The sequence below is a fragment of the Panthera tigris genome, chromosome B1, assembly GCF_018350195.1.
Source record: "Panthera tigris isolate Pti1 chromosome B1, P.tigris_Pti1_mat1.1, whole genome shotgun sequence".
NCBI classification, from domain to species: domain Eukaryota; kingdom Metazoa; phylum Chordata; class Mammalia; order Carnivora; family Felidae; genus Panthera; species Panthera tigris.
The window spans coordinates 82766250-82779069 of NC_056663.1; the positions used below are offsets into that span (position 1 = coordinate 82766250).

A 12820-nucleotide genomic window follows, 5' to 3' on the forward strand; every position below is an offset into this window, starting at 1 on the left:
GATATAGATGGATGTATACAACTATATTGTACTGTATACTTAAGATCTGTACCTTCGACAGTAATGCGTCATACCTGAATAAAAAGTAAATAAAAATAAATCTAGCAGTTCTCTAATTAAGAAGAACTGCTTTTACAGGAAAAGGGAGCGTATGTATATTCTTACATTAGTTTACCTACTTTTCTAAAGGGAAGAATATCAAACAGTGACTATTTTTAAGCCACTATTATCTGGGCACTTTAAGGAAAGCAACTCAACTGATTGATAAGAGGCAACTTTCTAATCTTGCACCCTGAAATTAGACCAGGAGCCATTGCGCCAAGTTAGTTAGCTGTTTAGAGCCCTTAGGCTGTGTTTCCTGGCACTTGTTAAGCAGATTTAACAGCTTCCACCTTGGTGTAGAAACAAAAATAAATCTGCACATTTCCAAGAAAAACAAAAGAAATTAGTCTCTACCCTCAAATCTGCTAAATAAAAGCATTCATAGGAACCGCACACAGTTCAATGAACTACAATTTAAAAACAGATTCAGCTTGCCAGCATTCTGAGTATTCAATAATAGCAGTGGTCACCTGGGGCAGCGGAAATAACATGGTAACGATATTTTGAGAGGTTCCTGGAATCAAAACACAGGTCAGATTTTTCCCCTTTCCTTTTGTTTTCAGCAAAAAGTAGTTATTCTCATAGGGACTGGGGATAGTTATTTTCTCAGACTGTAATACCCAAGCATAGGATATTTCTTCCCACATCTTGCCTGACACAAGCATAGGGAAAAATGATTTCGTGTCATTAGTTTTAAGCCAAGAGTAAGAGCATACTCAACTTTGAAATGGGAAGAGCACAGGGCTCAGGGGACAGATTCTAGGTAAAAACAAAAACACCTATTATTTAGTGATTGGTGGGGAGATCTATTTAGAAGCAAGAGAATATAAAGCAGGTGGTAAAGCAAATGGAAGAACAAAGACATTCTGATGTTTACTTTGTCATATTAAATTGTATGAATGTGATCACAAAGGATAATAGCAGTTCTCTGCTGTTTGAATCTTTAAATGTGTGGATTTTTGTTAAGGCATCTAGCAAAGTCAGCTACTACCAATGAATAAAATGCAGTGGTTAACTTTGAAGCGTTTTTGCAGTTTTGCTACCATGCATGAAAAATCAAAATTATAGAAAAAAAATTTTTTGTGGCTCCTAGATACTACGCAATGAAGGACTATTCATCTTTCACTGATATATGACCTACTAATTTATTTACAAGTTCATAATTTATGAGACACTCAAGTCTTCAACATCATAGTCAGTCATTTCTAATTGTGGCTATTTGGGAGAAAGCCAGGATGAACTTGCAAAAAATTCTATACTGTAGAACTTACAAAAACAAATGTAGTTGCATTTAGATATAGCTCATGAACTACACTTAGCACTGGCAAATTGAACTCCTTAGCGGCCTGTTATGTGAACAAATAAAAGTGAGTTATGATTAGTACAGCTGTTTGTGGTAACCAACTCATTATATACATCAAATTTGATTAACAATACTGGAAATTTTCTCACAACCTCCCCTTTTATTGATATTGTGAAGATAAAACATTCACAAATTAAGAGTTTCATTCAAGACAAATGTATTTAAAAAAAAATTTTTTTTAATGTTTATTTATTTTTGAGAGAGAGACAGACAGAGAGAGACAGAGCATGAGCAGGGGATGGGTCAGAGACAGAGGGAGACACAGAATCCGAAGCACAGTCCAGGCTCTGAGCTGTCAGCACACAGCCCGACATGGGACTCGAACTCACAAACCACAAGATCATGACCTGAGCCAAAGTTGGACGCTTAACCGACTGAGCCACCCAGGCGCCCCTAGACAAATGCATTCTAATCTATTTTAAAAGGATTTGGGAGTTTGCGCCCCTCCCTATATTGGTAAGTTCATGAAGCAAAAAACAGACATTGTGACTGATTATGACTACAAATACAACGAAAATGTTTCACTAAGTATAAAATAAAGTTCTCGGTACATTATCAGCTATTACAGAGCCATTTAAAACTACCTATGCTTTTCCTGACCTTCTTAAAACTAAATTAACTGCTATCGATGCTTATTTATTTTTTCTTTAACTGGACACTTATCTAACAATATTATAATTCCTAGATTATTTTCCTGTCTCTGTTAGACTGACTATAAGCTCTATGAGGGCAAGAGCTGTATTAACACAGTCCCATAGTTTCATACTTTGATATATGTATATAATCATACTTTAATAATCATACTAAATTATATATATTATATATATAATTATTAAATATATTAAATTATATATATTATATATATATTTTTTCCACACACATTATGTATCTTGCACTCATCAACTGTAATGAATTATTATTCTGAGTATGAATCCTTCCCCACTAGACGCTCAGTTCCACATCTGTAATGTTTGCCATTTGTCTCCCTAACTAGTCACCTAATAATATATAGGTTGCAGGAATATCCAAAGCCTAGTAGAGTGCTGGCAAATTCAGTAATTTGGTAAATTAATGAATCAATTTCCAAAACAGATAAAACCTTCCTTCTTCCCAGAGATGACTGGGTGTTCATCAAACTTCCAGACGATGAGATGAGAGTCATGCTAAGGTGGACAAATGGACCAGACTCCATGCCTTGAAACTCACAAAGTTAATCTCAGATACTTGTGCATTTGAAATTCTTATTTTGGGGGTTCTCAAGTCTACCCACCCCTGAAAGGGCTTCCAAAAATTAGACATATTCCTTGACTGAAGAATGTATCTCCTCTTGGAGGGTATCTCATTTCCTTTGGCAATATATTTAGGAGAATTATACAGAAAACAAAAAGAGACGGAAGAATCCCTACTACTTAGTCTTTCAGATCAACTAAATCTATACAGGCAACTGATGAAGACAGAAGTCTACTTTTATGTCCCTAAAAACAAAATCTAAATTGAAAAGAAAGCCATCACCAAAAAGCGTATACAAGGACTTAAATTATTTTAACTGAAAATCCATCATATAATGAAATTAATGTGGTATCTTAATCGAAAAATTATCATTACTGCATGGTCATTAAACAGCCATTAGAAAGCTATCTTATTTGTGACTTTAACTTTAAAATCCTCTACTGCACTCAAATATAGACCTTATATACAAGAATGGAAAGGAGTTTAACTGGAGTTAGGAGTCATACCTCCACACGCACTTAAATGTGAACATACTTATTAGTAATTTCACAAAAACCACTAAAGCTTAATTCCACAGGTGAAACAATTTCTTGAGGCTTTTAATCACTAGAACTCTGCTGAAAAGCTCCAGTTCATCAGCCACCTCCTGTCTAAACTGGATGCCTCCTTGCCTGTTACAGTGCTGCTCCCTCTCAGGATTCTGGATTCTCTCACCAAGGGGTTTCCCCACCCCACTGGGCCAATCCCAGCCCTGGAAGGCTCCTCCTTGTGGGCTGCTGACTGGCCAGAGAGGAAGCAGCATGCTGACCTGAGCTAATTAGAGATGACTGCTGTTTCACTTCAATTCAAAACTTGATGTTGATTGTTGATGCAATTTTTCCAGCCCTCACTGAAACTCCAACACTCCTAAATATAGATATTTGGAAATGCACACTGTAAATGGCAGTATAACCATGAAGATGCTAAGTTCAAAGACCTGAGGGCGCCTTTCTTTCTGATTTTTGGGTTTACAGACCTAAATTTGTGTTGGGGTCCCCTAGATATGTGTTTGTTGTCAAAGTAAGAGAAGTAGAGAAGTGGACGGGGAATAAGTGGTCAAGACAGCTATATAAGCACCTGAAGAGGAATTCTGCTTGTAAAAATCTTAAAAAAATTTTTTTTTATTAATGTTTATTTATTTTTGAGAGGGAGAGGGGAACAGCGTGAGCAGGGGAAGGGCAGAGAGAGAGGGAGACAGAGAATCTTAAGCAGGCTCCAGGCTGTGAGCTATCAGCACAGAGCCCTAGCAGGGCTCAAACTCACAAACCGTGAGATCATGACCTGAGCCAAAGTTTGATGCTTAACTGACTGAGCCACCCTGGTGCCCCCACGTGTAAAATTCTTTATGAGATCTTTACTCAATCATTCAGTTCTTCCCAGGACAGATACTCCAGAACTCAGTGCCTCAACCAACTCTCTTTCCTCTCCTCCCACCCCCACTTTTATCATTTACAGCCCCCTGCTCTAGTCACATATGATTCTGTTCCACCTCAGGGTCCTTGCTCTCCCTTGCCCCTAAGCCTAGAGGGTTCTACATCCCTTTTTTCATTTATGCAGAAATACTACTTCCTGGGGCGCCTGGGTGGCTCAGTCAGTTAAGTGTCTGACTTCGGCTCAGGTCATGATCTCACGGTCCATGAGTTTGAGCCCCACGTCGGGTTCTGTGCTGACAGCTCAGAGAGCCTGGTGCCTGTTTCAGATTCTGTGTCTCCCACTCTCTCTGACCCTCCCCCGTTCATGCTCTGTCTCTCTCTGTCTCAAAAATAAATAAATGTTAAAAAAAAAAAAAAAAGAAATACTACTTCCTTCAAAAACCTACAATTTACCTAAGAAGCTTTTCTTCACTACCTGTTATCCAAACCTTGAGCCTCTTCTTCCTCCATGCTGTTTTTAGGATCTTTGTGTTAAATAATCTCATTTGTTACTTTTTTTATCATGTTTTGTGACTGTCACTTGCTTTTTATAGGTATTGATAATCCTCTTGACTATTTCATAACTTCATAATCCAATATGGTCTTCTAAATTTTTTTTAATATTTATTTTTTGAGAGACAGAGAGAGAGAGAGAGAGAGAGGAAAAGCGGGGGGTGAGGGCAGAGAAAGAGGGAGACACAGAATCTGAAGAAGGCTCCAGACTCTAAGCTGCCAGCACAGAGTCCAACGTGAGGCTTGAAAGAATGAACAGTGAGATCATGATCTGTGCTGAAGTCGGATGTTTAACTGACTGAGCCACCCAAGTGCCCCATAATCCAATATAGTTTTTAAAATAACATCAAAATAATTGAGTCACATAAAAATGCTGTTTTTAAAATAGGTGAAAAATAGTCAAGTATCAGCAGTGCTATAAAGTTCAACTTAATATTTATATAGAAACTCAGGAAATGCTCTCAAATAAGTATGTCTTCTTGTCACCTTCTTCTTCAAGACATTTATTTACATACTGCCCCACATGGTTAAGTCTCTCTTTCTAAACCTATGAAAAGCTTCTCCCCAAAATGATTAGAGGGTTATTAGTGCTTTTTCCAAATGGTGTTAGCTATTATAAAAAAGAAAATATTATACTGTGTAACTGAAATAACAAAGAATTTTATAATAGTTCTAAAAATGCAGCAATAAAGGAGAACTCAGGTTGAATAATAAAATCTTGAGCTTACCTTCCTCCGTAGGATTAAACCCACAGATGTCACAAATGCAACGAACCCACTTATTCATCTCTTCCTCACTGTCTGCTACCAAGTAGAAAATTCGGTCAATGGTGTTGATATCAAAAATGTAGCTGTTTTCAAACTCTTTTTTGTTAAATGTCAATCCAGCATCAACTTGCTGACATAAATTTAAATCAATAATACGGATAGGCTTCTTGGCATGATCATTTTTGTAATATTCCAAGACATCTGGATCTCCAGTTAAGCGACCACTGCGTAACACAAACCATCTCCTCTTCCATGCCTAGGGATGAAACAAAAATATCCATCTAGTATTAATTTGAGAGAGATTTTTCAAGAAGATGCACATTTATCAATGCACATTTCACAAATGAATTGTTGAAAGTCACATAGATGTTTTCTTTGTTTCCAGGGAATAATCTACCACTCTTTACTGATGCCTCAACTTAAAAATGTGTCTATATATACATATTTATTATTTTCTATTAGATCTAATAGAATATTAGAAGATATTGATGTATATTAGATGGTATTACATAATGTAACATCAGGTCAATAAACTAAGGAAGACTGAGTTTTTACTAAATACAAAAAAGCAGTGGTTTCAACAAATGGTGCTGGGAAAACTGGATATCCACATGCAAAAGAAGTTGGACTCTACATCATACAAAAATTAACTCAAAATGGATCATCAAAGACCTACACATAGGAGCTAAAATTAGAAAACTCTTAGAAGAAAACACAGGGGAAAGCTTCATAACATTAGATTAGGCAACTGACAGGACATTAAGAATGCAGAAGAAACACAAAAGAAAAAAAAATAGGTAAACTGGATTACATCAAAATTTAAAATGTACACATTGAAGGACTCAATCAATAGAGTGAAAAGTCAGCTCACAGAATGAGAGAAAGTATCTGCAAATAATTTGTCTCATAAAAGATTAACGTCTAGAATATATAAAGAATTCCTACAACTCAGTAACAACAAAATAAACTAGTTTAAAAATGGGCAAAGGACTTAAACAGAGTCTCCAAAGAAGATATACAAATGGCCAATAAGCACATGAAAAAATGCTCAACAGCCTATCATCAGAGAAATGCAAATCAAAACCACAATGTGATACAATTTCATACACATTAAAATGTCTTTTATAAAAAACAAAAAGCCACAGAAAATAACAAGTGCTGGTCAGGATGGCAGAAATTAGAACCAGTATGGAAAACGGTATGGCAGTTCCACAAAAGATTCCAGTTGTAAATATCCAAAAGAATTGAAAACAAGGTCTCAAACAGGTATTTGCACCCCATGTTTATAGTAGCATTACTCACAACAGTCAAAAGGTAGGCGCAACCCAAGTGTCCATTGATGAATGAAGAAATGAACAAAAAGTGGAATATACATAGAACACTGTTCAGTCTTAAAAGGGAAGAAAAATCTGACACATGCTATAACATGGACGAATCTTGAGATGTTATGCTAAGTGAAAAAAGCCAGTCACAAAAGGATAAAGTATATGACTCCACTTATACAAGGACTTACAATAATCAAAATCTAGAGACCAAATGCAGAATGGTGGTTGCCAGTAGTTGGAAGATGGGGATAATAGTGTTTAGTGGGCAGTGTTTCAGTATGGGATAATAAAGAAATTCTGGAGATAGATACTGGTGACGGTTGCACAACAAAGTGAATGTACTTCATGCCACTGAAGCTGTACACTTAAAAATGGTTAAAATGGTAAACTTTATGTTAGGTACAGCTTACCACATTAAAAAAAAGGCAAGGTTTTTCATGCCTTACTATCAAGCCATCAGTACATAAAGGGCGGGGGGGCACCTGGGTGGCTCAGTCGGTTAAGTGTCTGACTTCAGCTTAGGTCATAATCTCACAGTTCGTGGGTTCGAGCCTTGCGTCCAGCTCTGGGCTGACAGCCCTCTCTCTCTCCCTCTGCCCCTCCCCCACTCATGCTCTATCTCTCAAAAATAAATAAATGTTAAAAAAAAAAGAATACATAAAGGTACTTCTTCAAAAGACTCCTTTTGAAGACTCCTTTGTATTTTAAGCTATAGATCTCTTCTCACTCATTTCTGTGTGAGGGGAATGGGGAAAAAAGAGTTTAAAAGCTTTCCTCGTTTCTCACCTGAAAAGCTAGCAAAGAAATGGGCTGTGTCTTTCTTCCGGTGAGTCTATTTTCAAAGATCACATGGATAAGATCTGTATTCTTATGGGTTGCAATTTTCCTCCTCCTTTCTCTTTCTCTTTTCCCTTTTCTTCCCAACAAACATATACTAGCAATCTAGATCTACACTCACCATGTACTTCCTCCACAAATTTTGGTCAATTACGGGTTTCATACTATGCCTCAACAGGCCTAAAATTCTTTTACTATTACTCTCTAAAATCTCGTTGATTAAATAATAAAAACAGAACTGAATGACTGAAACAGTGCTTCAGCAGTCTTTAAATCCAACAACTCTGCCCAGAAACAATATTAAGTCTTAATCCTCCTTGAATGTTTTTTTTTCTCTTAAAAAGATTTTAATGTTTATTTATTTTTGAGAGACAGAAAGAGACAGAGCATGAGCAAGGGAGGGGCAGAGAGAGAGAGACACGCAGAATCTGAAGCAGGCTCCAGGCTCTAAGCTGTCAACACAGAGCCCAAAGTGGGGCTCGAACCCATGAACTGTGAATTCATGACCTGATCCAAAGTCAGCCACTTAACCGACTGAGCTGCCCAGACCCCCCAACGCCTTCTTAAAACCTGGACAACTATACTTATAACTGAATTAGCTTGGGCGATAACTTTAGGTTTAACATTTTAATAGACTCTAAACTGTATCCATTCAAGGAAATGTAGCTACATTAAAAGGTAAATCAGTGAGCTAACCAGTCAATAAGTTATCTATTCTATTGTAAATACCTGTGGGGAGAACTACAAGTAGGTAATTCATGACCGCTACTCTTAAGGAGTTGACTAATCATGAAGCAAATATTTACAATACATGAAAATATTTGATAATACAGCAAACCTGTCAACGTACCTGCAGAACTATTGCTAAATGGAGAGGCATTCCTTCATGGAAAAACTGGATGCAATCCTTCAATAAGATTTAGTAGAAATATCACAAAGGCCTAAAAATATTACGTAGTTCTTTAATGTCAACAAGGTTTTAAATTAACTTCTCAGTCCAACTATAACTCCAAGCAAAGAGGAACTAGTCATGTCCAGAAAGAGACGGCAGTGGGAAGTTCTTCTAGATGCTTTAGAGAACACTGAAAAATCCTAACATGTTAAATAAATTCACATGACTTTAGCACTCGTTTCTGGATTACAAAAATCCATTTAGTTAGTTAGTAAGACATTTATTTACTTCAAAATAAATAAATATCATCTCTTAGTAAAGTTATGTGATACCTCTCTATCAAGCGGTAAGCCTGAAAAAGTAATAGAGAAGAGAGACGAAATGTAGTATTATGTCACTTCTTTAGGGCCATCAAGGAATCATATCTTTTAGTAAGTGATTTCTCCAGATAGTAAAGATTCTGTCTTTAAATGCAGAAATGACTTTTTAAAACTTTAATGTCTCTTGTCGAAATCTTTCTACAATGCCTCACTACATAATTCATTGAACACAATCCACCCATTCCCCAATGACTCAGACGAAGTATTATAGGCATCAATCTCTATACTGCACTTTCAGGGAAGCTCTGAGAGGCTGCTCAACTATTTGCCGCTATACTAAATAGTGCCCTACTGCTGTGCCTGCGTAGTTGATCTATAATCTTTTTAATACAGTTAGCCTTGTCAGTTGTCACTTCTCTCTTCTAATAATACAGTTAATAGGATGCCAAACTGCTTCCTGCCTCAAGAGACTTTGCGCATGCCATTTCCTGAGTCTAGTATGTTCTCTTGCCAGGCGGACTCTGACCTTTGGGCCTTCCCTTCCCAGCGACCCTCAATTTAAGTAGAGCACAGTTTTAGGGACCTTATTACCCATGTAATAAGGTACCTTACTACCTAAAGGATTATTATCATTTTGCAATTTAAATTTTCTTTGTATTTATTTATTTAGTATCTAACTCCCTAGGCAGACTGTAAAATCCACAAAGATAGTGACTTGTCATTACATATTCCATGCATAACACAGCACCTGGTACCTAGAAATACTTGTACGATAAGGAGAATCTCCCCTAAGACTCTGAAGTTGTAAAATTTTGCGAATATTAGATTAGATATAAGGGCCACGTTGAACAGAAGGCGTGCTTTCAAAAACTCTTCCACTTGAGAAAAAGACCTGGATACTGAACATACACATAATAACATAAACATAACTAAGAGAGCTTTACCAAAACACATGCACAAAACACCTTGGAAAAAATGACAAAAAGAAAGGAAAAGAATGTGTCCTTCTGCTACAGCTTATGGGTCACTCTTTGTCTTCTGGTTAACTGTGGCTCCCCAGCCATTTCTTTGCTTCTCTGTTGAAATGATATTGTTAAAATGTGAAAGGCCCTTGGAAACTAAAATAAATAGCCAAGACATGAGTAGCACTGGGGAACAGGAGTAGAATCAGGGAGTACTAGCTAGGCTGTACTGGCGATTACAGAGGATAAGAGATGAACCCTTACAGCAGGAAATTACAGCATTAAAACACAGAATTTAGCCAACAGCACCTGCCACTTATTTATTTATTTTTAACATGGTCCAAATGTGAATGTTTGTCTCAGTCACAAAATGAGTCACTCTTATTGAATCTGGCACAGATTAAACTGGAAAACAAAAGCAATTACATAAACTACACACTTTAATAAGGCAGATACAAAGGTTCTCTGGATTATGGTACAAAGCACAATTTAGCCACAGAATAAAGCTTGATGCTCGACAAGAGAACTGACATCAGCGCCCTTGCTAATCACAGCACAAAAGCTTCTCTATGTTTTGTCAGAGCACAAAATGGGCCCACATAAATCAGTCTTTGTTATCTGAAAATATCTGGGATTCTTAAAGTTTGCCCTATTTTTATCCTCGCTGCCTTGGTAGCCCCAGAGAAAGCTGTACATTGCCTCACCAATCCTGCAGCAGTAGCAGACAAAAGAGGACAAGTTTTCTAGAAACCTTCAAAAAAAAAATACTCAAAGCAATTTTCAACAAAACTCATGTGGAAAATCATTTTCACTACTGGCATGCCATTACAAGCAGGTCTGCTTCAGAGGAACTATGCAAAAATCTACTTTGTTGTCTTTCCTTAAGTTGCAATAATCATTTCAAGTTGAATAAATGACGCAGTAATAAGACTTCATCAGCAGGTCTGTGTTTTAAAGTAGCTTAAAAGCACCCTACTCTGGTCCCCGGGTCTTGTCTCAGGGTTTTAAGAATAACTTTGGCTACTACATTAACATCAAAAGAGAAGAGCCTGTACAGTCCATGGATGCCAATGGAAATCTATTTAGATGAGATGACAAACTAAATGTCCATAACGCATTGCCATTTACCCATTCCCTACATTCAGTGACTGCCTACAGGATAAAGCCCAAACTCTCTGGTAGGCAGGGCACATGGGGCCCTCCACGCCTCTCTCTGTCTCCCCAACCTTACTTCTTGCCTCTCTGCCTTCCAACCACATTGGAAATTATTGCAGTTCCTCTAATGCTCTGCTTCTGTCCTGCCTCTGGCCCTGATACATGCTGCTCTGTGGCACATAATCTACTTCTAGACTCAACTCAGACCCCTTCAGGGCACCATCCCTGAGTGGACCCCTCTAAGCTCTCCATTTCCACCTTGATCCTAATTATGATGTTTGACATTCCCAAAAGTGAGTTTCCTGCGGGCTGAAGCCATATTTTTTCACCTTTCATCTTTGTTTTCCATTGCCCAACCCCAAGGAAGTACTCAGTCTACATCTGCTGAATATGCCAATCACAGGAGGCAAGGATAAAAATACAGAATTTCTCACATTACCTATGTGTCATGGGGATAATGATATAACTATACTCTGCCCAACCACTTGTAAATGGAGAACTGTCGGGCAAGGTAGAGGTATATAAGCTATAAATTAACTTGTGTTAAAAACTCTACAGATAATAGTTATTTTTAAACTTCATTTTAAAGGAGTTGTTCTTTTAAATTTAAGCAAATTTCTGCATTTAAGCAAATTACGTAAATTGAAGATAAGCTTGTCACATTGAAACAAGGTCTTAAAATAGGTTTATCATATACCCTGCAGAGTATCGGTGTGCATACATTGGCTAGAAAGTACAGATGGAGTCCCATTATCTAGTGGGAAGAAGAAAAAAAAAAAATTCAATCTAGATTAGCCTCAAACCATCACCTGCAATAATATTAACAAATTCACAAAATATGCCTAATTTGCCTAATATGGCAAGTGGGCTCAGTTTTAAAGAAATACACTGTAACTGCTGCACTGATGTTTTCTGACTTCTCTGTGGCATAACTGACAGAGAACATGCCTGGTGTAACCCTTGCCAAGACTGCCTAGTGCCTTCCTTTACAGGAAGAACTAATTATTAAAGAAATAAGTATATGGGTGGGCAAAAAAGAAGAGGTCAGGGTGGTCCAGTGTTTCTCAACTCTAACTGCTTATAAGAAATATCTGGAGAGGGGCACCTAGGCGGCTCAGTTAGTGAAGCATCCAACTTTGGCTCAGGTCAAGATGTCAGGATTCGTGAGTTTAAGCCCTGCATTGGGCTCTGTGTGGACACCTCAGAGCCTGGAGCCTACTTTGGATTCTGTATCGCCCTCTCCCTCTTCCCTCCCCCCCCCCCTCTCTCTCTCAAAAATAAATAAACATGAAAAATAAATAAATAAATAATAGAAATATCTGGAGAATTTTACTTTAAAAAAAAAACGATGCCTGGGGCCTCATCTCAGATAGATAGTAGGTCTGGGACATTAGCCCTGGCACATAGTTTTAAATGCTAAAGAGATGATTCTAATGTACCACCCAGACTGAGAACCACTGGTCCAATCAATAGACAGAATTAGGTTGCTCAACGAAATGGAATTTCAAAAACAATCAGAGATCCTTTCAAGCTTATGTCTATCTAATTCCTCATGCCTTCTACTCTTGCCAGTGAGGTTAAATATACTTCCCTCCTTGTTTTTGTTGAGTATTTATCCCACTGGTGAACGTCTGAACTCCTTTCTGTTGTTGGAAACCTAATCCATTCCTTAAGATTCTATCCTAACCTTCCCCTTTCCTCTCCACACCTTCCCTCTGGACTCTTGGCAACTCATCAGTTACTGCTCTGAAATGTCTCTTGCTACAGTTCAGTTTGGAACCATCTGTTATTTTACTACATACATTTCCAAATGTTCCAAATGTTTATGAATTATTTTCCCAACTAGACATCAAGTTCCTTGAAAGTCAAGACCATTCCAAGGGGCGCATGGGTGGCTCAGTAG

General features: G+C 37.6%; 1 protein-coding gene across 11 annotated transcripts in view; it reads right to left on the bottom strand.

Moving 5' to 3' along the window:
* Positions 1-12820, bottom strand: part of GAB1 (GRB2 associated binding protein 1) — a 121959-nt gene that overhangs the window by 36638 nt on the left and 72501 nt on the right. For 10 of the 11 annotated variants that reach the window (XR_006216756.1, XM_042983842.1, XM_042983841.1 and 7 more), the window contains one exon: positions 5388-5682. Coding sequence is in view for 10 of the 11 variants with exons in the window: in XM_042983842.1 (XP_042839776.1) it covers positions 5388-5682 (295 nt within the window). In the remaining variant the exon portion in view is untranslated. Of the gene's footprint in view, positions 1-5387; positions 5683-8438; positions 8530-12820 lie in introns of those variants that run through there. The other variant, XM_042983838.1, reaches the window with a different exon arrangement.